The sequence below is a fragment of the Anabrus simplex genome, chromosome 2 (genome assembly GCF_040414725.1).
Source record: "Anabrus simplex isolate iqAnaSimp1 chromosome 2, ASM4041472v1, whole genome shotgun sequence".
In the NCBI taxonomy this organism is placed as follows: domain Eukaryota; kingdom Metazoa; phylum Arthropoda; class Insecta; order Orthoptera; family Tettigoniidae; genus Anabrus; species Anabrus simplex.
The window spans coordinates 934182391-934209005 of record NC_090266.1 but is presented as its reverse complement, the minus strand read 5'-3'; the positions used below and the strand labels follow the sequence as shown (position 1 = coordinate 934209005).

The window sequence follows — 26615 nt, the reverse complement described above, 5'->3', positions numbered from 1 at the left end:
GAACTTTCATTGTAATGGTTGGCCCACTTGCCTACCATCAGTCACAATCAGGTTGGGGAGTTTTCATTATAATGGCAGACACTCACTCTCCACCTGCTTCTTTACATCGTCAGAAACACTGTCTTAGTGGTTTTCCCCAGTGAAAAGAACATAGGTCATTACAATGACGTCAGTAGGAATGGCGCGATTAAAAGCAATATGAAATACTCGATCAACTGAAAAACCACACATTTTCTCACTTGTAACGAACAGTACTACGCTGCCGATTTAACAATCCAAAGTTCCAGAGCTGGAATGACCAAGCCGAGACAGCCGTGATCCGTGAACAATCTTCGTCTTTTTTCGGCAGGGGAGGGGTTGTCGAATAGTGGAGAGCCCCAGGGCAAATGAGTCGGAAAATCTCATTTCACTACACTGGCGGTGGAAAAATCTGACTGACTTAGAAGCTTTTATTAAGAAACGACCCTTTTCAGGGTTGGATTATGAATTATTTAGTGAATTGTAGTGGTATAATTGGATTAGGCCTAAATTGTAATTCTAGATCAGGTCTTTCTACTATTACTAAGTGAGCCTCTCCCAAATGTGCACACTGCTCATTCAAACAGCGTGTCAGAGTAGGGATCGAATAGCTGGAATACTATGACGAACCAGTGTGTTACGTACCAGCAGCATCAGACAATGTATGAACCAGAGGAATGGCATGCTAAAGAAAAGTTTTCTAACTCCCCAGCTATTTCCCGCCAATATTCAGTCAGGCTGTTATTCTTGGTACGCAACAGTAGGCCTAATCCCATCTATCGGAGTTGAGGGCACTATAAGAGGCAAAGAACATCACAACAAAAAATGATCACTGTAATGTTATTGTTGATCAATGTTATGTGCTTTCGATATTGTAGGTCTTACAAGTAATAAATCTCATTGTAGACTGTATTGGACTCAGATATGAACATTAAAACAAGAATAATAGGTAACACCACCATTCCAATACTTATCTTTCCTTATATTTAGGAAATAAACATTACAACAGGCGTTGTAAGATGGGACGTTTCGCTAAACAGTCGTAAGCATCATCGGCCGAAAATAAATCTTAGCCTAAAATTAGGTCAGGGCCCTGAACCTAGTGTCCTTAACATATATGGCACCCTAAGAATCAACATTTATATTTAGAAAATGAAAATAGGCTTAAAACTAGTGAGAAAAAACATAGAATGTTACAACATGGCTAAGAGAAAAAACACAATCAAGTTGAGACAGAGGATAAGAACACAAAGTACAATACAGAGCTGGTAGTGAAATAATTAAAATCATTAGGATATCTTGTTACCAGTCAGTTGATCAGAATGTTCAAACATAAAAACAAGAGTGAAAATATATAAGAGTGTTCATCATGGCTGAGTTAGAAAAAACACGGAATCGTGTTGCCAGAGGTTAAAAACATAAGGTACAACACAGAGCTGGCAGTGTAATAATCAAAATCATGGCTGCCAGTCAGTTAATAAGAATGTTCATATATAACAAAACATGATGATTATATTCTTTTAAGTGAAGAAATAATTCAATCCCACTCTTGTATAGATACGTGAGAACGGGCGAGAGAAATCATATATTGTAGCAGACGTGGAGTAGTAACACTTCAAACAGGATTGATCATGCCTGAAGCCACTTCATTTTTGCTGGGAGTTCAAGACCAAAACGGAAAAATAAGATGCCAAATGCGTGAACTGAAATCTCTTATGTTGGATGAGCATTGACCGGAGACATTAGCCGTTCAAGAGGGTCCATTAAATTTATGCCCGTTGCTGCGTGTGTTGTATCTGTGTGCTTGCCTAGGCAGAGAGTAAGTTGGGACGGGCGGGGTAGGCCCTGACCTAACTTTAGGCTAAGATTTATTTTCGGCTGATGATGCTTACGACTGTTAAGCGAAACATGTCCCATCTTACAACACCTGTTGTAATGTTTATTTCCTAAATATAAGGAAAGATAAGTATTGGAAAGGTTGTGTTAACTATTATTCTTGTTTTAATGTTCATTGTAGGTCTTCACATTTAGTTTTCTTCCGACTCTTAAATACTACTCTTATCAAAGCCGGTACAGTAAAACTGAATAAAACATAAATGATCGGAAATTGTATTCTCTATAACTTTTGTTAAGTAGTACTTTTCTATAGGACCAATAACATAGGTATTTAAAAATTAAATTTTAGGCGCCTTCCTCTAAACTACCATTTCAGCCAGGGTCAGTAAAATTGTTTATATCATAGACTGTAGTTTCTTCTTCCCCGACTCTGTATACCGATTTTCATTAAATTCTGTTCAATCATTTTCTTGCTGCTCGGCATTGATGTGGACTTAGCAACAAAATCGAAATTCGTGAATATCTTTGTTATCATAGCCAGTACGGTAAAAATGTATAAGGCATAAATGATTGGAAATTTAATTCTATGTAACTTTAGTTATGTAGTATTTATCGATAGGACCACAAATAATGTAAATATTTGAGAATTGAATTTTAGGCCTTCCCCTAAACTACCATTTCACTCAGCGTGAATAAAATAATTTACAGCCTAGATTGTAGCGGCTCATCCCCCGACTTTACATACCGATTTTCATGAAATTCTCTATAGCCGTTTTCTCGTGATGCGTGTACATACATACATACATACATACATACAGACAGACAGACAGGCAGAAATTACGGAAAAGTAAGTGCATTTCCTTGTTACTGTGGACATGACTGATACAGAAATACAATTTTTTTCAAATTCTGAGCAATGTACAGACAAAACTCTTATTTTATATATATATATAGATTTAAATAATTGGATGGAGGTTATTAGATTATTCAAAGTATCTGATTTATCCCATTAGGTATTAATCCAGATATCGTAATTGAAGATATGCTGTTTTGCTTCTATGGGATGTGAGAAAATTTTACAGCAGTATCAACCTAAGTGCAGATATGCTACTTTGGTTCTAACAGAATTATTGGTAGGCACTAATCGCTTGTTATGCTTGCCACCTTTTTCCTTACTACAATCATGCTGTAGAAGCCAAAGTCTCTTTCCGCTGTTGGTGTGTTCATTCATTTCTGTGTGAAGTTTAAAAACTTATGATGTATTTAGGATGCGCTGCCTTTGGTCGTGGCATCATACACAACCATTAACCCAGCTGAAGGGAGAGAGGGTCACCTTCCCTACCCTTCACTTGAGTAATTCTTGTCTGGCACATCCACGTTGCGGGGGTGAGTATCCTCTACATCAGTAGGTCGGTGTGAAGGAGAGTTAAGTTCAGGCAGGGACCCAGTCTCACGGGGTATAACGTGGAACCCATGCACAGAGTAATGTGTGAAGACCTTAACAGCATCTTAGGCAGAGAAGGAGACCTTCAGAATGGCGAAGATGATGGATGGGGCAACCCATCCTCTCCAGGGAAAATTAGAAGAGGAAACCACCTGCTTGTGGAGAAGAGGGATCTTCAAAGGCTAAGGGAGTAAACCTCGAAGGAAAATCCTCAGATGCGTTAGGCTTAGCAGGTCAGCAGATGAGTAAATTTATACTTGCTTTCAACTATAATACAAGCCTCGGATGGAAGTTTAAAAATGGAAATGGAATTGACAAGTCTCTGGTTACAGTTGTACAGTATGATAGTAATGCTGATGTTCGTGCAAGTGTTAGATCAAAGAACAAAACATGATTTGGAACAATAAATATTTTAACAATGAATGGGAAGGAGAGATGAAAACTTTACATCCTGGGATTAACTGAAGCAAAATGGAAAGGGAAAGGAATGAAGTAACTAAGAAAGGGGTACACATTGTACTGGATGGGTAACAGTAAAGAGAAAAGAAATGGAGTGGGATTTATAGTGAATCAGAATGTTCGTTTAAGTCATCACAGTGTAGTTAAAGGGAAAGCCACTACTTGGTGGAATAACTTGAAGGGATTAAACTTAAACTGGACTGATTTCAAGAGGGAATTCCTTGCTAGGTTTAATTATGAAGGGGTGAAGTACTGTATGAAAAGAAAGCTACTGACTGATGCACAACCCACTGGCATGAGAGCTAGTGCATTCGTCCTTCCATGCTCCCCCTTCGCTCTCCGTGAGCAGTGTGCTTTACCCATAACTTTCCATGACAACAGTCCTGAAATAGTTCTGGTGACAACGGACTTAGTATCAGCAGTCTAGATAAGTATGTAAGTTTTTCATTATATTAACACTTATAAATTTATTTTTTGTCATTACTGGTTCATGTTATCACTAAACTCTCTATCACTGACATGTTTATGCAACATAAACAATACTACATATATCATCATGTTTTAAGTGATTTGATAAAATCTGAGGATGTTCTTGTAGAATGGAACATGTCATTCTTTGTATAATAGTGTGTATTTTTACAGGTATGTTTATAGTGTTATAATTTATATTGTAATTGCTGTGTGTTTGACAGACTGAAAAGATTTTGCTACATTTAACTACTGTAAGTCGACACTGAAAAATACGGCTTCATTTTTAACAAAAAAAAAAAAAAAAAAAAAAAAACTCCAGAAGTACCAGCTCTTCAAGCGGCTGCACCCTGAAGGAAGCTAGAACGAGATCTTACCAGACATCGTAGAGCTATTCCACGATAAGATTAGATCCCTAGTGAAGGTATCGCAACCGAGATCCTTTCATGATCTGCGTAGAATCATCACCCAGTTAGAAGAAGAACACAAGAATAAAGCCACGGAAGAGAGCAGCTCAGTTAGGAAATGCTACCAGTAGGGAAGAACGGGACACCTGAAGAACAAGTGCCCAACTTCGGTGTCGGAAAACTAGGTCTGGCCCATTCTGGATTGAGGGGGGATGGGACCGGGAACAGAAATACACCTCAAGACCCAACAGACAAACAACCCTGGTCAAGTAAGAAACGGTTTAGTCAGACTGAGCAGAACAGACCAACCTTGCCCATCTATCATCCTGAGGAAGGCTGAGAAATTTTCAGTCATACTCGACAGCCAAGCAAGTCACTCGTTTATACATGGGACTGTTGCCAGATTACTACCGCCTACGAAGTCTCACCATCCCGGAAGGATAGTTGGAGCATTGGAAGGGGTAACCTATTACATCCAAGGACAGACTAGCCTAACCGCTAAATACATGGACATGCCTATTGTAATTAATGTTGCAGTGATATAGAACCTAATACCTGACATTATATTAGGTCATGACTTTTTGGTAGAATACAAGGTGATCCTAGACTATGCAGCTCATGAAGTCTTTTTGAGAAAAGACACGACGTCTGAGGGTTGCCTGGCACAATAGAAACCTCCAGACTCGGAAGAATGTGGAAGCCGACACAGACCTGGGAGATATCCAGTTAATGCATCTTCAAGGCAAGGCATCTTCTAGGCATCCGGCGATGAACCTGAAGCTACGAACACAATTGTGGAGTGGGAGTTTCCACAAAAAGAAAAGAGCAAACCAAATGAACCTGTTCTTATGACCATCAAGAAGGAACTTGATCTGGGAGTAATCAAGCAATGGCAAGAACAAGACAAACCCTGTAGGACCATGATACAGTGGTTTAGGAGACAGAACACTGATAGTCAACTCGTCCCGAGGGAATTCAAGATGTGCTACAAGAACTTCTGGGTTGACAGAGGAGTCTTAATCTACAGATCTCACCTCTCCGACATGCCTGTAGTTGTGGTGATCCCTAGACACCACACGATAGATATCCTCGAGAAGTTCCATGACAGCGCTGAAGGAGGTGAAGAGACATATCAGTCTATCCGACGAAGATTCTTCTGGGTCAACATGCAGAAAGACATCCTGGATTATGTGAAGGGGTGCTACATCTGCGCCTGCACCAAGACAAGCAATAGGAAGGCAGATTCCAGTCAGCAAGGAAGATGGCCGCAACACCCTTGGGAGGTTGTAGCCCTGGACTTGATGGGTCCCTACCCTAGAACACCAAGGGGTAAAGCAGGACTCCTAGTAGGCCGCAACACCCTTGGGAGGTTGTAGCCCTGGACTTGATGGGTCCCTACCCTAGAACACCAAGGGGTAAAGCAGGACTCCTAGTAATCACCGACCTCTTCACAAGATGAAATGAAGCCTTTCCGATACCAGAAGCCACGACGGGACGCATCACCAGTCTTCTACAGGATGAGGTATTCAGCCGCTATGGTTATCCACGGTGCATTCTGTCAGACAATGGGAGTCAGTTCACGTCAAGGAAGTGGCAGCAAATGATAACTGAATGGGGTGTGGAGCACTGGACCACCCCTATCTACAACCCAAATACCAATCCAACGGAACTAGGAGCTAAATAGGATGCTACGGGTCCACCTATTAGACAAGGAACATCGACTGTGGGACCGTAAGATACCGCAGTCACTCTTTGCCCTGCGACGACACATCAACCATGTCAATGGCTATTCCCCAGCGGAGCTGTTCCTTGGTCGACAGCTATATGGCACCGGGATTGGGAGATTCGTCTACCACCCATTCCTGGTCAAGATGATTCAGCTGTTTCCCTAGCAGAGTGGCAGCTCAAGCAGCAGCAGGACATCAAGAAAAAGCAAGCTTTGGCCAAGAAGAGATCCCTTACCCAGGCCAAGGCTCAAGATGTCGAAGAGACCCAGATCTTCCTACCAGGCCAACAAGTACTGTGACGTAACTACCCAGTCAGTAATAAGATTGGAGGGTTTCACACAGGTCTCGTACCCAAGTGGGTTGGTCCCGTCAAGGTCGATAAGCAGACCAACCCTCCTGTCAAGGTCCACACATCGGAGTTGCGGCGAGTCACTCAACTGCTGCGCATACAGAGTAAGCCTGGTACTGCCAAGGGTCCACCTGGAGGAGAGGCTACTAATGACACAGCACAATCCAGTCATGAGGAGGAGAACACATCGACTACCACCGAGGAAAAGGCTAGCAGCGACGTCTAGGAAGAGAGAAGATATAATCTACGACCAAGGCAAACTCGACGAGTGTGATAGACTGTTGAAATTGTTTCAAGTTATAGGGCGGATATTGATGCAAGGGTAATGGACTAGTATAACTTGGAAACAATTCTCTGACCCATGGGTAAATAATGAAAATATCGACCTCGATTATTATTGTTATTATTATTATTATTTACGTAGTTATGTACGGACTTTATTTCGTATAAATCGTGGTCGTAACAAAACATGTGAGGTTATGTCATGACACGTCTGCTGTATGTATATTAATATGAGTTTATTTAATGTAAGAACACGTAATTAATAGTATATAATTTATTATTACCTGTAAATATGATGAATAAATCCAGTGCACTGTTGTGCAACACATGGTAATAGTCCAGAAGAACGCATCTTGTCACTAGAGTTGTTTAGAAAATTCCATTCATTGTTCTTCTTGTAAATAGGTTATAGGAGACTCTAGAAATTACGAGAAAACAGGTTGTGTCATACTTTTCTAGAAGCCTGGCCAGGCAATGTATATAAAGAGGCAGCTTTGGGAGTTGGAGTAGAGTTGTTGGCGAGAGTTGCTAGTTAAAGTCGTGAACTCATGTTGTGATTCTGTTGTGTTGGTTGACATGCTAATGTTGCAGTCTCCTTCTCCTCCTTCTTCTTCTTCTTCTTCTTAGAAATGTTTTGTTCAAAATGGCAGTTCATTAATGTGTATATATAATATGTATATAATTTGTAAATAAAATAGTGTACACAACTGATAGCACCGCGTGTGTACGTCTTTGTAGCTACAACAGGGTGAAATATAGTGGGGACCATGTGTACCTCGAGACCACTACGCCCTACAGGAATCCTGAAAAAGATGGCGGCTAATAGGGCTCTGGTTAAGTCACGAAAGGCCTAGCAAGTCGATGATAGATATCAACTCGCTTTCAAGGAAATAAGGAACATAAGCCGGACGGATGTAACAGACAACGGCCATGGCAAGGAACAGAATTACAAATTGGAACACTGAATATACAAACACTGACTGGAAAAGTAGAAGAGATTGTAAACATGATGGAAAGAAGAAAACTGGATGTATTAGGGCTGGCAGAGAATAAATAATGGAGGAGGGAAGGTAAGAGAGAGCTGCAGAATGGTTTTTGGTTGTACTGGGTAAGAAATGACGAAGGAAAGTGAAATGGAGTAGGAGTGGTAGTAAGAAATGGACTGAAAGAGGAAGTAAAAACAATACGTGACAGGTTGATGACAGTTAAAGTAACAGTCGAAGGAAAAACCAGGGAAGTTGTACAAGTATATGGTCCACAAATAGGATGCACACAACCGGATACAGATGACTCTGAGGAAGAACTGGAGAGAAAGTTGAATGGCCAAAAGAACATAGTAATGGGGGACTTGAATGCCCATGTAGGCATGGAAAGGAAGGGGTCTGGAGAATGCACTTGGAGTGGAAAGATGAGGAAATAGAAATGTGGAAGGAGAAGGGCTACTGGATTTGTGCGGGGGAAAAAAAATGGGATGATGGTTGGGAACTCGTGGTTCAAGAAGAGAAAAAGCCCGAAGATTACTTGGTACAGCAGTGACTGGTCTAGGAAATTCATTGTGGATTACATGATCCAGAAAATGTCACAGATGTAAGGGTAATACTACCAGAGGCCCTAGATAGAGACCACAAACTACTGGTAATAAAACTAAGAACAATGAAGGAAAGAAAGAGGACAGAGAAGCAAGAATGATGTATCAAAATATGGAAACAGGAAGAATTTTATTTTTTATTTTTATAACTTGCTTAACCTTGCATTGACACAGATAGGTCTTGCGGCGACGATGGGATAGGAAAGGCCTAGGAGTGGAAAGGAAGCGGCCGTGGCCTTAATTAAGGTACAGCCCCCGCATTTGCCTGGTGTGAAAATAGGAAACCATGGAAAACCATCTTCAGGGCTACCGGCAATGGGGCTCGAACCCACTATCTCCCGGATGCAAGTTCACAGCTGTGCATCCCTAACCGCACGGCCAACTTGCCTGGTGAAACGGAAAGAAGAAAAGCAAGGAAAAATACCAGGAAGAAATAAGAGTGGACTTAGTGACAGATGATACAGAAAGCAGGAGAGGAGGAATGGGAAAGGTTCAAGAGGACATTAGTAAGAAAAACAAACTGCCCAAGAAGTTTCTGGGAGAACTAGTACAAGGAAAAGATGCAAAGAGACCCCATGGTGGAACAACAGAGTCAAAGTGGCAGTTGGGGAGAAGAATAAAGCTTTTAGAGTGAGTTTCCAACAGAAGACTATGGAGACAATACACATACAAAAAAAAAGGAAGAAGCTAAAGTGGATGGAAATTTTTTTGCTATTTGCTTCACGTCGCACTGGCACAGATAGGTCTTATGGCGACGATGGGACAGGAAAAGCCTAGGAATGGGAAGGAACGGCTGTGGCCTTAATTAAGGTACAGCCCCAGCATTTTCCTGGTGTGAAAATGGGAAACCACGGAAAACCATCTTCAGGGCTGTCAACAGTGGGGTTCGAACCCACTATCTCCTAGATGCAAGCTCACATCTGCACGTCCCTAACCGCATGGCCAACTCGCCCAGTGTGGATGAAAAAGTAGACAAACAAGATGGAAGAAGATAGCAAAAGAAATAAAAAATTATTGTATGGAATGGTCAAGAGAAAGAGAAAAGGGATGAGGGAAGATGTTATGATAGATGGAAATGAAGTGCAGAAAAAGGAGAAACATGAAGAAATGTGGAAGGCATATTTTGAAAATTTACTAAACCCAGAAGGATGCATTGGGGAGGAAAGTAGAAGCAAGGAGAAAATAAGGAACATGGAAAAAGACTTAAGATGGGGAGAAGTGGACGTAGCACTGGAAAAGATAACAGGAGGGAAAGCCCCAGGTTTAGATGAAGTGAGTATTGTGATGGTAAAGGCAGCAGGAGAGGTAGGGAAACAGTGGCTTTAACATGTGTTTAATGTAGTATGGAAGGAGAGGAAGACCCCTGAAGACTTGAAGAAGGGGATAATCATACCCATCTTCAAGAAGGGGAATAGGATTAAGACTGACATGTCACTGTGCAAAGGTTTTGAGAAGATTGTGGAGAACAGAATCAGAAAGAGGGTGGAAGAAAAGTTAAGAGAAGAGCAGTATGGCTTCAGATCAGGAAGCCACAGTAGACCTTATATTCACAGTAAGACAACTACAAGAGAATCATTATGAATGGGGTAAAGATTTACTGACAGCCTGCGTTGCATTGGAATCGGGTATTCATCAATTTTTCGGAAATTATTAGATTGAGGATCTGACATATTTCAGTAAAATTTGTTCGCCTTTAGTGTTCTATCACCTCCACTTTGTCCAAAGAGGATCCTGCGTCATGACACTTGATTTTTATTTTTTTTTCTCTCTAAAACAAAAGCATATTGACCTAAACTGTTATGCATGAGTTACTGTTGAGTGTCCCCCCATAGGTATATTGAAGATCGTTGAAGTCAGCTGAACGCAGGGTCTGGCCTCTCCTTGTTAGAAAATATACTTGAGACTTTTCATGTAATTTGTCATGTCTCTGACATGGCGCGTTCTGCCATTCGCGCACAAAGAGCGAATGGTTTGAACCAGGGTAGAACTGCGACCTGCCAGCACAGGAGATATGAAAAAGAACATGTAGTAGATTTAAAAAAGAAAAGCTTAACTACAAGAATTGCAGTGATATCATAGTGAAACGAAAGATCAGTGAAGTAACAGTGCTCAGTGTAATAAGAATAATTTAATACATATGCGAAATCTTGAAACGGCAATGCAGTTCACTGATGGCTTAGAGTGGAGCCAAGGCATGACGAAATATTAGGAAACATCATAGCTGTTTGTGCCAGGTTATCACCGGTATGTAAATATTCAAAGATCAGGAGTTGGGAGCTTCAAAGACGCATGTAGTAAATAGAAAATGGCTTGCCAATCAGGAAGAGCCAACTCAGAGCCATGAGCAGGGTGAGGTCGGTTATAAAGCAGTTGGTTCTGGAAAATAAGAAGTTATTTAAGGAGGTGTAGAGGGCGAACTGGAGGAAATTTGTCTAAAGAATTCATGGGAGACAGTCCAGAGAGGGGACAAGGGAGTTTGTAAGAAGTAGTTGCAGGAGTTGGTTATCGGAAACCACGGAAAGGGCCTATCTAACTAACTGGAAGTGGAAGTCTAGGATGGAAGCCTAGCTTCATTGGGACTCAGGCTAATGAGAAAGGGAGCGAAGTGTGGCTTTAACGAGTTAATCCAGAGAGTTTATGGAGAAGAGTAGTTGCATCATTTTGATCGGGGAAAAAGCCTAGAATAGAGGCGCGAAGGATGAAGTTAGCAGAAGTATATCTTTAATATAGTAGCCTGAAGTCCCATTCAAACAGAGGTCTGATTGGGAGAACTTAAGAGGACTACTAAGCCATCTAGTTCAGCAAAGTTATTCAGAAGCCAGCCCAAGAGTTTCCAATACGGGAAGGTGAAGACAGCCTACTATAGGGGAGAGCAATGTCGCATGGGAAGGTAATTCACGAGGCAGGTGGAGAACCTCTAAGTAGAATTGCATTTCCTTGATAGGTTGGCGAGTCGTGCAGTACTGAAGACACTCGAGTGCCAACTTAACAAGGAACAAGCAAGGAGAGAGAAGAGAGAAGAACCAAAGACTCTTTAGTTAAATTGATGTGCAGTAGAGGTAGGAAGTTTCCGCCATTGAGAAGAGTGTATGTTTGTGTATAATTGTACATATTGTATAAACCTGTGAAATTCATTTTTGGTGTCCCAATATAAGTTAAGTAACTCAACAATGGGCCAAATGACTGGTGTTGTTACCGATCTTGCTCTCAAACCCAGAGTCCCTAGCCTGTTCCGTCCATAGGATATCACAAATTGTAGGACTAAGTTCAGGAATGCAAGACAAGAGTGTGTAGAATTCTGCAAAGAATGCCAGCTGCCATTGTAGCTTTAATAAATCATTACATTACTTTCCCCGTGGTAAAAAAATACCCCGAAAATCATTCAAGACATATCAAATTATCACATTTTGCCAGTGATACAGGAGCCTTAGATTGCACTCATATACAAATATTTTGAATGTTGTGATACACAATCCGTTCTTTCATTTTTCAAGCACACCCGCATACTTTCAAATTAAATCTATAACAACATTTGTCTCGCATTGATTATAATAACGCTTTTGTTGCCTCTTACTTGATATGTTTATGTCTTAGCAGTCTACGCTAACCATAACGTACAATAATTTGTTTTGTTTGCTAGTTGCTTTACGTCGCACCGACACAGATGTGTCTTACGGTGATGATGGGACAGGAAGGGGCTAGGAAGCGGCCATGGCCTTAATTAAGGTACAGCCCCAGTATTTGCCTGGAGTGAAAATAGGAAACCACGGAAAACCATTTTCGGGGTTGCCAACAGTGGGGTTCGAACCTACTATCTCCCGAATACTGGATACTGGCCGCACTTAAGCGACTGCAGCTATCGAGCTCGGTACCTATAATAATGTCAACCATGTGTGACAAGATACAATTTCAACACACCACTAGGAGCACTTTATGTAAAGAAACAAATGCCGCTCACTACCAAACGTGTTGAGAAATCTCACGGAAATTGTTTCGTAATAAATGTTGGAAATGTGTTTATGAAACAGGGTACTTTTAACCAAAGTGTTAAATTAATAATAATTGTTAAGCAAAATTTAACAGAGAGTTGAAGAAACCAGGCCTAGTTTGGCAAAATTCAGAAGCCAGCCCAATTCCAATACGGGAAGGTGAAGACAGCCTCCTACAGAGGAGAGCAACGTGGCATGGGAACAAATAAAACTTTAAGGGATTAACAGAATATCACAGAAAACTAAATAAATAAATAGATCAGCATTTATGTCTGGGGTAATACTCTCCATGAAAGACTTCATTGCACCTTTGGAACACTGTTCTTGCTCTCCTCTTCTTCTCTTTAATGCTACAAACTACACACTAAGATTCCTTTCTCCCTGGAAGCTTCCTTAACACCACTGATCCTCATATATCATCGATGACTAATGACTTGGTAGTTTACCACTTCTCCCCCAAGGAATTAAAAAATGGCCACTGTGTGACTAAGCCTAGAATTAATTTCCCCAGACCCCTTATGATTTTCCTTGTGTAGAATGTAGCTGTTCAACACCAGTCTATCTTTAATATTAAAAGTCACCTTTTGTTTCAATCAATCACTACTGATCTGCATTTAGGGCAGTCGCCCACGTGGCAGATTACCTATCTGTTGTTTTCCTAGCCTTTTCTTAAATGATTGCAAAGAAATTGGAAATTTATTGAACATCTCCCTTGGTAAGTTATTCCAATCCCTAACTCCCCTTCCTATAAACAAATATTTGCCCCAATTTGTCCTCTTGAATTCCAACTTTATCTTCATATTGTGATCTTTCCTACTTTTAAAGACACCATCCAAACTTATTTGTCTTCTGATGTCCTCCCATGCCATCTCTCCACTGACAGCTTGGAACATACCACTTAGTTGAGCAGCTCGTCTCCTTTCTCCCAAGTCTTCCCAGCCCGAACTTTGCAACATTTTTGTAACGCTACTCTTTTGTCGGAAATTGCCCAGAACAAATCAAGCTGCTTTCCTTTGGATTTTTTCCAGTTCCTGAATGAAGTAATCCTGGTAAGGGTCCCATACACTGGAACCATACTCTAGTTGGGGTCTCACCAGAGACTACAACCCCTAAATACTCTCATAACCATGTGCAGAGATCTGTACCCTTTATTTGCAATCATATTTATGTGAATACCCCAATGAAGATCTTTCCTTATATTAATACCTAGGTATTTACAATTATCCCCAAAGGGAACTTTCACCCCATCAAGGCAGTAATTAAAACTGAGAGGACTTTTCCTATTTGTGAAACTCACAACCTGACTTTTATCCCCGTTTGTCATCATACCATTGCCTACTGTCCATCTCATAACATTATCGAGGTCATTTTGCAGTTGCTCACAATCTTGTAATATTTATTACTCTGTACAGAATAACATCTGCAAAAAGCCTTATCTCTGATTCCACTTCTTTACACATATCATTGATATACATAAGAAAACATAAAGGTCCAATAATACTGCCTTGAGGAATTCCACTCTTAATGTTTACAGGGACAGATAAAGCTTCACCTACTCTAATTCTCTGAGTTCTATTTTCTAGAAACAGAGCCACCCATTCAGTCACTCTTTTGTCAAGTCCAACTGCACTCATTTTTACCACTAGTCTCCCATGATCTACCCTATCAAATGCCTTAGATAAGTCAATCACAATACAGTCCAATTGACCTCCTGAATCCACGATATCTGGTATATCTTGCTGGAATCCTACAAGTTGGGCTTCAGTGGAATAACCTTTCCTAAACCCAAACTGCCAATTATTAATTTTGCAAACATGTCTTATATATACAGAAATAATGCTTTCCCAAAGCTTACATACAATGCATGTCAAACTGACTGGCCTGTAATTTTCACCTTTATGTCTATCACCCTTTCCTTTATAAAGCAATTGTTGAGGAATGTGAAAATACTATAGCAACTCTCTATTCATTGGTAAAGTTCCTTCATGCAAACAATAATCAAACAAGTACTTCAGATATGGTACTACATCCCAACCCATTGTCCTTAGTATATCCCCTGAAACCTTATCAATTCCAGCTGCTTTTCTAGTTTTCAACTTTTGTATCTTACTGTAAATGTCATTGCTGTCATAGGTAAATTTTAATACTTCTTTAGTATTAGTCACCTCCTCTATCTGGATATTATCCTTGTAACCAACAATCTTTACATACTGCTGACTAAATACTTCTGCCTTTTGAAGATACTCGCATACACACTCCCCTTGTTCATTAATGATTCCTGGAATGTCCTTCTTGGATCCTGTTTCTGCCTTAAAGTACCTGTACATACTCTTCCATTTTTTGCTAAAATTAGTGTGGCCACCACTTATGCTTGCCATCATGTTATCCTTAGCTGACTTCTTTGCTAGATTCAATTTCCTAGTAAGTTCCTTCAATTTCTCCTTACTTCCACAGCCATTTCTAACTAACTCTTTCCAACCTGCACCTCCTTCTTAGTCTCTTTACTTCCCTGTTATAATATAGTGGATCTTTACCACCTTTAAAGGTACAAACCTATTTTCACATTCCTCAACAATTGCTTTAAAGCCATCCCACAGTCTGTTTACATTTTTATTTACCGTTTTCCACCGATCATAGTTACTTATTAAAAACTCCCTCATGCCTGTTTTATCAGCCATATGGTACTGCCTAACTGTCCTAATTTTAATCTCTTCCTTTCTTTCACATTTATTTTTAATTACCACAAAGACAGCTTCGTGATCACTAATACCATCTATTACTTCGGTTTCTCTATAGAGCTCATCTGGTTTTACCAGCACCACATCCAGAATATTCTTCCCTCTAGTTGGTTCCATCACTTTCTGAATCAGGTACCCTTCCCATATTAACTTATTTGCCATTTGTTAGTCATGCTTCCTGTCGTTCGCATTACCTTCCCAACTGACATTTGGTAAACTGAAATCACCCGCTACGATCACGTTCCTTTCCTTATCGTTTCCCACATAGCCGATTATCTTATCAAATAATTCTGAATCAGCATCTGCGCTACCCTTTCCTGGTCTGTACACTCCAAAGACATCAAGATGCCTATTATCTTTAGAAATGAGCCTTACCCCTAGAATTTCGTTCTTGTCATCTTTAACTTTTTCGTAGCTTACAAATTCTTCTTTCACGAGAATGAATACTCCCCCTCCTACCATTCCTATCCTATCTCTACGATACACCCTCCAGTTTCGTGAGAAAATTTCTGCATCCATTATATCATTTCTCAGCCATGATTCAACTCCTATTACAATATCTGGTAAGTATATATCTATTAAATTACTTCATTCTATTCCTTTCTTTACAATACTTCTACAGTTGAGCACTAACAGTTTTATGTCATCCCTACTTGATTTCCAGCTCCCTGTTCCCTTAACACCGCTCCCTAGCACACCCTGTTTCCCTGAATGTACCTCCCTATAACCCTTCTAAACAAATTTCCTAACTTATATGTACCACTGCAGTTTAAGTGAAGGCCATCTGAGTGCATATCCCTATCTCCTACCCACCCATTAGGATCTAGAAATTTCACTCCCAGTTTCCCACATACCCAGTCCATAGTCTCATTTAAATCCCCAATCACCTTCCAGTCAGTATCACCTCCTACACAGTACTCCACTGATAATCTCCGCTTCCTTAAATTTCACCCGTGCTGCATTTACCAGATCCCACACATCCCCAACTATGTTGGTACTTATACCTGCTTGTCTTACCTTGTTAGTACCAACATGAAACACTACCACCTTCTCCTTTTCCTCCTCCTTCTCTTCTACTTTCCTCAACATCTGCCTTAACCTAATTCCTGGATAACACTCTACCCTGGTACCCTTTCCTCCACACACTTTCCCGACATGTCTAACGATAGAATCCCCTTCTCCAGGACTTGGTAATCCCTTATTGTTTAGAAGACGAATAATAATAATAATAATAATAATAATAATAATAATAATAATAATAATGTTATTTGCTTTACATCCCACTAACTACTTTTATGGTTTTCGGAGACACTGAGGTGCCAGAATTTAGTCCCGCAAGAGTTCTTTTATGTGCCAGTGAATCTACAGACACGAGGCTGACGTATATGAGCACCTTCAAATACAACCGGACTGAGCCATCAGGATCAAACCTACCAAGTTGGAGTCAGAAGGCCAGTGCCTCAACTGACTGAGCCACTAAGCCTGGCATAAGGTTGCCAGGTTTTGGTCAGCAAAAAAAAAGGAAGATTTTCAGGTTTTGGTCAGGAAAAAAGGAAGATTTTATAACATCTCTGGTAGTTTTATTTTAATACACTACCTACAAAAAATACGGTTGCCACTTTCTTCGCAAAAAGAAGGAAGATTTTTCATGGTCATATTTTTTTATGACTCATGCATTCATATTTTTTATTAAATGCCATTTTCGATCAAAACCCACTCACATTTACTTCTTAAACCTTACTGCTTCATATCACTTTTGTATTCTGAAACTGATTTAGCTTCATCTAGGAATCTACTCTCATTCATTACTAGGTTATAAAACTCTTTTCAGGACATGTCAAAATTTATTACAATTTGAAGCTCTGATTTTATGAGTTCTGGTGAACACCTGTTCCTAACATCAGTTCCCTTGTTCTTCATCATCGAAAACACTTGTTCCACAAAAGCATTTGAACCTGGTGTGCTTAGTATAAAACATATGAGCTTGTCACTTTTTGTTGAGGCACTAGTGTGAAAAATTTCACCCACTTAGACACCACATCACCATCCTTAGTGATACAGTCAGTAAAGTTATCTTTTACCTCACAAAATTCTTCATATAGCTGGTCCAGGTTGACTTGATCTTCTAGATTGAGTATTTCAACTGCAAGTTCAAAGTCACAATATTGTATTTACCCATTCAAAGAAAGAGGTTCCAACCTTGCATACTTATTACTAGCTGAGAAGTCATAATGGTTTTCAAGATATTTCAGCAATGTGTCATAGATATGATCAAATTCACATGAAATCTGCTTAAGGGATGTTGATGAAATCCCTCTCATTCATTTCTTAGTTTCACTCCCATAGAATTTATCGTTCTTTCTTTGTGTGATCATGCACAGACTGTTATGAGATTCAATAATAATTAGCTCCCTTTTTTCCAGGTATCTTGATACAGATTGCATTTGACCTCCTATATTTGACACAAAATGCAAATATATTTCAGGAATAAATTTCTTTCTCTGGGTCTTCAGCTAAAAATACTGATGCAAGTTGCTTTGGACAGGCATCAATGCTCTTGAAATAACTTTTTATAGCTCGCCAGTACTCAATCAATCTGTTAACGGCAGGAGTTAAGGAACCGAGCTCGATAGCTGTAGTCGCTTAAGTGCAGCCAGTATCCAGTATTCAGGAGATAGTAGGTTCGAACCCCACTGTCGGCAGCCCTGAAGATGGTTTTCCGTGGTTTCCCATTTTCACACCAGCCAAATGCTGGGGCTGTACCTTAATTAAGGCCACGGCCGCTTCCTTCCCACTCCCAGGCCTTTCCTGTCCCATCGTCGCCATAAGACCTATCTGTGTCGGTGCGACGTAAAGCAACTTGCAAAAAAAAAAAAAAGTTTAGGAGAGCCATCTTGTGGGCACATGCTTCAATATTTCAGACCACTCAAAATCCATAAATTCAAAAAATGATTTCAATTCTTCACCCCCTTTTAGCTGAAATGATTATAGATCTTCAAAACAAGATTCTCTACATCCATTTCCAGCTCTTCCATGGCATGCTCCATTGGATTATGAACCATGTGATTTGAACAACTGTCTTTCTGCAGGTTGGGATTCTTGGAAAGCAACAATGGATAAACAGATTGTTTCCTACCAAAATTCACATTATCATTGTCAGCACTATCTGCTGTTAAATTATTAATATTGAGTGATTGGCTCTCCAGACTATCAACGATTAATTTTGCCACTGCATTTGAAGATTCATCAGACTGTTCAATAAACATTAACAGTTTGTTCTGTACACCTACTAACGGTTCAAAGTACTGTATCTTATACAAATTGGGAACATCTTTTTGTTGCCACTGTTGGAAGCATCTGTTGCTACTGAGAAAAACTTACTACTTTCAGGAGATTTTAGAATATTAACAATATCAGACACTTTTAGGTGCTAATGCATTTTTCACTAACATTTCTACCTTCATCTTGCCACAGGAAAGTTTTTACAGCTGTTTCTGAATCTGAGGATATACATGACATCAATTTATTGCTGCAATCTAAACTTGCATAACTCAGGTTATGTTTGACTGTGTGATACAAAAATCCTAACTCACAAGCTGTGACAACATTGGCTTCAAATTTCTTAGTGTTCACAAAATATTCAGACACTTTTGTGGTTTGACTACTTGCTTTCTCCTTTAACTGATGTCCTTTGTACTGGGCATGTTGCTTGAGATCAAACTGTCCACCATGCAAAATGCTGAATTTCTTCTTGCACAATGTACAAAAAGCATGTTTATCACCTGAACCAGGTCTAACCCACATGAAAGTATCTTCCCATTTCTTTAAGTACACTTGACTGTAATGCTGTAGCATTTATTCTTCGCTGGTGAACTCATTACAATTCTCGAACAAAACTAGGGGAAGTGTATGGATTCAAAAAATTATCACTGCAATGAAGTTTACAAACATGTGCAAAACAGCTAATCGGAAATGACATATATCGACAACACTATCGATTGTGCGATCGAGTGATCTTCAGAAGTACCAACCTAAACACAGACTACTGTAAAATCTATATCCAAATGGTAATAATAACAAATATAATCAAATTAATGTGTATTTTTGTTATATGCATGTTAAGGGGAAGTATTGTGTTGGGTTCTACGATAAGCCAATGCCAAATATTAAAAAACGGAGGAAAGTGTCATACAGGGAAATAAAAAACATAAGGCTAAATTAACAGTTAAAAAACGTAAGAATACGGGGAAAACATACAACCTGCCAACCCTAGCCCGGCATTTATAAGATGAAAGAACCGTGACAAGAGAGAGAATCTATGCTTAGTAAACGTTTTTCCAAACCGTAGGATGGCCAGAATAGGCATTGCACTCCAATATGATGCAAGAGTTGGTTTTCTTACTATCCCCATGTTGAAGATGCATGCGAGAGAGCGTTTATTATTTCTGAGGTAGAAATTCTAGTCTGGTTATTAAGAGGAGTAGGCAAACTTAATACTAGAAATAATTTTCTGGGCATACTTGTCTAATACTGTCACAATGAAGGAAAGATGAAATCTGTGTAAAACAGGAAGAAATGTGTTTTTGGATGGGAATCAGGAGTTGGCATGTGTTTGGGTCTAGGATGGATGAGGATGAGGTTGCTCAGCTGACAGATTTCCCTGTAGTCATCATCCACCACATCATTTTCACTGTCAGATATGGCATGAGTAGCTGTAGGCCAATTTCCAAAACATTGTCATCATACTCCATGGAGTCACTTTTGGCAATAAAATCATTACTATCTAGTTCATCTAAATAATCTAATACTTCAGTATCATACGGCAATGGAATTTGGTCCAGTCATTGAAAATGTGCACGAAAAAAAAAAAAACCACTTGCAACAAGAGAGTAATTCACTTAAGTAGAAAACGACAAATAAATATTACAGAAAACTAAATAAACTTAACCCGTAGAGAGCCAGACAACGATATATCGTTGTTTTGTATATACGGGTAAAGTGCCAACCACGACATATCATTGTTTGGATAGCACGCAATTCTATACGAGTTAGTACAACTTGGGCCACCAGATTGCAACATCTTATGTGTCAAGTCCATAGAAAATTGTCATTAGATTTTAACTACGCCGCTAGATAATGCAAAAATTCATTCGTTATCATGCACTGAATATCTAAAGTCCGTGTTCATCTACGACGTGTGATCTCCATGCCGCGTGAGTAAAATGGCGACTGGCGGGAGAAGTTATTTTATTAACGATGACGAACTGGCCGTATGTCTTAATAATTTTTAGTGAAGAAGAGGATGTTGAAGACTCAGATGAGGAATTCATTCCTCCAACAAGTGAGGAAGGGAAAAGTTATTGGGAGTGATAACGGCGAGTTTTCTGTAAACACTCAACCACGTGCTCAGTGTCTGAGTGTAAACATTGGAAATGGTAATGACCGTCTGAGTGACAGTACTGATGATGATGACGGCTGTAACAATATCCAACAGCAACAACTTCCTGTTTTCCGTGAAATTCAATTAGGTCAAGATGCAAAATACCAAACCTCACCTGCTTATTATGATACTCCTGGCCTGAGACACGCCCTTTCGTCAGACGCAAACCTATAGCGTATTTTTATTTTATTTTTCACAGCTCAATTATGGAACCTCATAACTACAGAGACAAACAGATATGAGAAATCATGTCTTGTTACCACATGCCAAAGCACAGCAGTGGCGCCCAGTTACATTGACTGAAATGAAGGCTTTCATTGCTGTTTTGTTGGAAATGGGTATAACTAGAAGGCCGAGCATATTTTCTTATTGGGTCAAAAACTCCCGTTATATTCCATGGTTTGGAAATATGTTCTCAAGGAACAGATTCCAATTGATCTTGAGATTCTTTCATCTTTTGAACAATGCTAATCTATCACCATCTGGTCACTCTGACTACAACCCATGTGCCAGGTTTGATCCCATTGTTGAACATGCCAACTGTATATTACGATACCATTGTACAAAACTCTTAAAATACTGAAGATAAAAATGTGAAACTTTACATGTTTATTCATCTGAAATAGGATATTTCAAAGTAATCATCAATATTTATCGTTGAGTGGAATTTTCTTATTTTTTTTCTGTTTTGATTCTGATTTTTAATTTTTGATGTTTTAAAAATTGTTTGGAAAATATTTTTTCAAAATACCCAAGAGCATTTTAGTGTTGTCATTTAGTTCAGCAGTAAGAGTGTCTTCTTGTTAATATTTATTAAAAATTTCAAGTCATAGTTATATTTGTGAACTATATAGTCCAGAGAGTGAGAACCTGCAAAATTCTCTAAATCTGCCAGGCACTCTTGGCATACTGTGAGCACCCGGGCCTGGCACTAAGAAAGTTAACAATGGAAACAAAATCATTTAGCTGAATTTGTATTACAAAGCAACACACAAAGACACTCATCGAACATGAACTTCTCACAATCACAAACTAAGCATACATGGTGTGCCTAATTCATCTGTCTGTCTGTTTGTTTGTTTGTTTGTTTGTTTGTTTGTTTGTTTGTTAAGTCATTTGAGCCAATCTGTTGAGTAAACCATGAACTAAAACCTAAATATACTGTAGCTATCTTCTACTGCAGTCTAGGAGAAAATTTCAAAACTAAAGAGCCAGGTAAGTTGCAGCTGATAGATCAACACATTAAAATTTAACCACACCTATATTCCTAATGAGTTGAATAAAAATGAAATTGAGATGTGTCACAAACCAGTTGTTTGTATTCATGTCCACCAGGAGGTGGCTTAGGACTAGCGGCTGCCTTGCGGTGGCCCAATTCACTCTTAGCTGGCCAGGTAGGAAACATAGCTGGATCAATTGGCAATGGTGCTTCCTTGAAGTATGTGTGACGGAGGGCATCTTCAGCTGTTATTCGTTCATCCGGGCAGTACGTTAAAAATCTACAATAAAATGTGAAAAAAAAATTTAACCTTTACAGAGTGAAAACATGAGAAGAAAGCTCACTCACTACCTCGTATGTCATAAGAAACATGAGGTGAACATAGCATCCTAATTACACAAAACCAAAGCAAAATTCACATTAGTAACTGGAGGATGAAAAATAAATAAAGAGCAAGGCGAGGCTATCAAAGAAAATCGTAACTATACTACTACCACCACCACGACGTTTATTCACCAAAAATTTTCCAAGACTGGAATCCTAATTTAGAAACCTCTATGAGTAAGGAGTAAGAAGATCCAAGCTATACATGTCAAGAAGAGGCTTCAGCTATCCTAGCCCTCTGCTTCACTGTCATGCAGCACAGGTTTGACTTTCTCCTAGGCAGGGGCCATGAACAATGACTGTCATGAAAGCGTTAATAAAATTACTAATGTTGCTGATTTTCCTAAAATCAAACCTGTTACTTCCCATAGCCTCAGTAATATTTCTACCACAGAATCTGAAGTGTACTCCCTAGTTTCATCTCTGTCAGAAAATGAACCCACTGGTCCTGATGGTCTCAGTCCTATCTTCCTTAAGCACACAGCAGTAGCTCTTTCATACCATATTAGTGTGGTATTCAATCATTGCTTCTCAGTCAGCTGCTTTCTGAGCTCCTGGAAACTTGCTCATATCACACCCGTTCTTAAAGGTGGAAATAGGTTGGATATCGCAAATTGTTGCCTGGTTTCTCTATTACCTGCTTTAGTAATCATTTGTGAAAGGATCATCCACCAGCATTTGCTTTCATTTACAATTCCACACATATCCGTCCAGCAGCATGGTTTCCTTTCAGGAAGCCCCTGCGTAACTAACTTGGCTATCCTCCTCTATCATGCCTCGTCTGCCATCCAGGCGGGTTCTCAACTTAATGTATGCTATATCAATATCGTGAAGGCCTTCGATACTATGGATCACGCACACAAACTTTCTGAACGGTTTAAGATGCATGGGAGTCTCCTAGCTCTCATTAATAGCTTTCTGAGTGAAAGACTACTGCGCACAGTGCTTAATGGATGCAGTTCTTCTCCCTCCACCACCCTCTCTGGTGTCCTGCAGGGCAGTGTCCTAGGTCCCCTTCTTTTTGCCCTGTTTATTGATGTTCTTATTGGCATGGTTTCCCACCATTCATGTGAAATCCTTCTCTTTGCAGATGAATGTAAAATCTGCAAACAGATCAATTCTCTCACAGATGAAATCCACTTGCAAAATGCACTCGATTCACTGTCACGTTGGTGTACTACATAGCATTTAAAATATCATCCCTCCAAGTGTTCCACCATTTCGCTCACACTTCGTAAATCCCCCGTTCTACAAGTATATTACATACTGAACCAACCGATTACAATGGTTGATAATCAAAAAGACTTAAGAGTCCATTTTGACAGTAAATTGTTGTTTGTCTCGCACAAAAGCAGGGTCACCTCACATGCTATGTCACTCCTTGGTTTACTTTACAGGTTTTCTGACATCACAGATGTAAAAATGGCCTCAGAGCATTCTACATTTCATCGATTGTTGAATACACCTCTCCAGTCTGGTCCATTTCTGCTTCTTTAAATCTCAGCCACCTTGTCCGTGTACAATCGTTTTTCTGTGCTATCGTCAGAGCATTAACCAAGTGCCTGGTAAACTAAAACTCAAAACTCTTTCTGCTTGGAGGAAAGTAACTGATCTAAAGCTGCTATACAAAGCAGCTAAGGGTTTATTTAGGTCTCCAGAATTAGTTTCCTTATTCCCCCTCGATGTACCATCCCGTAGAACGAGAATGAAGACCCAATTCCATAATCCTTACTCCCAGCTTTCTCTCACCCAAAGGTCCTTTTCTGCACGTACTCCAGCAGTGTTTAGTACCTTATCTTATAAACAAGAACCTAGACATCTTCGTACTGTTTCCTTTCTTCTGTTTATGTAAATATGTATTATATAGGATTGTAGAGTTTTTACTGTGTTTATATGTATACTTTGTAAATAAGTGTATATCTTTCATTTTAGATTAATATCCATTGTACATAGCTTGGATTTTTGTAATTTGGCGTTATGCTGTTGCTGATCCTGAATAAATAAGTAAATACAAGTTAACTAGCAAAGAGCCCTAAGCCAAAAGAAGAGGTCAGCAAAGTGTTGTGTAGAAGGCAAGAAGGCGGCAAGGTGCATGTGTTGCTGAATCTAGTTAACAACAGAAAATGCAGCTTTATAAAGTCTGTTGACACCAGTCTGTGTATGAATAGCTTAGTGACAGAGGATAATTTGCAGCAAGTTATGGTTTCCCATGATTACTAACTATTAATGTAACTATATCATTAACAAGGCATGCTCATAGTATGAAGCTAAGACTGAATGAGCTGGAACTGTGTGCCTTGCCCTCGAATATGACTAGCTGTTCCACTGACTGAACACTGATGCAAGTGTGTAATGGACTAGTCTCACTTGGAAACAATTCTCTAAACCCATTGGTAAATAGTGAAAATATCGAGCTCAATTAGTAGGTTGTGCTATTATTATTATTATTATTATTATTATTATTATTATTATTATTATTATTATTATTATTATTATTATTATTATTATTATTATTATAACTTGTGATGTGTGGCTATATATGCTGGTATTTTGATTTATGAAGTTGTTTGAGTCTATTATTATTATTATTATTTACGTAGTTATGTGTGACAGGTTGTCAGTATGGACTTTATTTGGTATAAATCGTGGTTGTATAATTTATTATTTGTGTGCTGTATGATCTGTGTAACAGAACATGTGAGGTTATGTCACGATACTTCTGCTGTATGTTTATTAATACGACTTTATTTAATGTAAGAACACATAATTAATAGTATATAATTTATTATTACCTGTAAATATGATGTATAAATCCGATGAAATGTTACGCAACATAGGGTAAGAGTCTAGAACAACGCACCTTTGTCACTCGAGTTTTACAGAATATTCTATTCATTTGAATATAGGTTACTGGAGACTTGAGAAGATACAAGAAAGCATGTTGTGTCATACTTTTCTGGAAGCCTGGCCAGGTAAGGTATATAAAGGATGGTCTTGGGTTGTTTAGTAGAGTTCTTAGTAAGAATCATTAGTCGAGTTAAGTATGTGAACTCATGTTGTGGTTTTGCCGTTGAAGTGGTTATGTTATGTGTTCCGTAGTTGGTTGACATGCTAATGTAGCAGTCGAATGAGTTCAAGATACTGGTTCATTTGATGTGCAACTATTAATGTGTACATAATTTGTAAATAAAACAGTGTACACAATTGACAGCATCTTGTGTGAATACGATAACACACCTCCACCAATTCACCGGCTCGTTATTGGGCATTTTATTTACCAAGTATTTTGAACTGTTACTAGGGCTACGGGCGTAGATAATATAGGCCATGAAATACTCATGAAAATTCTCCACTAAATCATTTATCCATTGGTGAATATTTTTAGTTACTCACTGCAACAGGGGACGTATCCGGAAATATGGAAAATGGCCATAGTTCGCCCGCTTCCGAAAATAAGACTGGCGAAGGACATCGGTGACTATCGGCCAATTAGCATCTTATGCATATTGTTAAAAGCTTTAGAATTCATAGTTCACAAGCAAATTACCGACTATCTTATTCAACACAATCTTCTTGATATCCACCAGTCCGGCTTTAGACCGAGACACAGCACTTGCAGTGCATTAACACATGTGACTGATGACATAAGGCAAGCTATGGACAACAAACAACTGACAGTTCTAGCGTTGTTGGACTTCAGTAAAGCTTTCGACACTGTTGACAGGGACATACTTATATCCAAATTAAATAGTTTAAATTTCTCCGTGAGTGCACTCCAGTGAATCAGATCCTATCTCACCGGTCGCCGGCAGTGTGTACTTAATAACAACAATGAACATTCAAATTGGCGTACGGTTGACGTAGGAATACAACAAGGATCTGTACTGGGCCCCCTAATTTTCTCTTTGTATATATATATATGGCATATCTTCCGGATTAAAACACTGTAAATACCACTTATATGCTGATGACCTACAGATATATACACAGCAAACCCGAAAACCTACACTCAGAAACACGTCACCTGAATGAAGACTTGATGACCATAGATATATGGGCCAGAAATCACGGATTAAAATTAAACCCATCAAAATCCCAGGCAATAATTATTGGTTACCCTAAATTACTTTGCAAACTCAATCGAACAGCGATACTACAGTTGTCCATAAGTGGTACTCCCATACAGTAGAGCCAAAATGTAAGAAATCTTGGTATAATATTTGACGAACATCTGTCCTGGTCTGCCCAAACTATATCTGTGTGTAGA

General features: G+C 39.3%; 1 protein-coding gene across 2 annotated transcripts in view; it reads right to left on the bottom strand.

Annotated features, from left to right (window-relative positions):
- Window positions 1–26615, bottom strand: part of LOC136864563 (cyclin-dependent kinase 11B) — a 434451-nt gene that overhangs the window by 11292 nt on the left and 396544 nt on the right. For both annotated transcript variants that reach the window (XM_067141707.2, XM_067141708.2), the window contains exon 13: window positions 22055–22244. In XM_067141707.2, the coding sequence (XP_066997808.2) occupies window positions 22055–22244 (190 nt within the window). The remainder of the gene's footprint in view (window positions 1–22054; window positions 22245–26615) is intronic.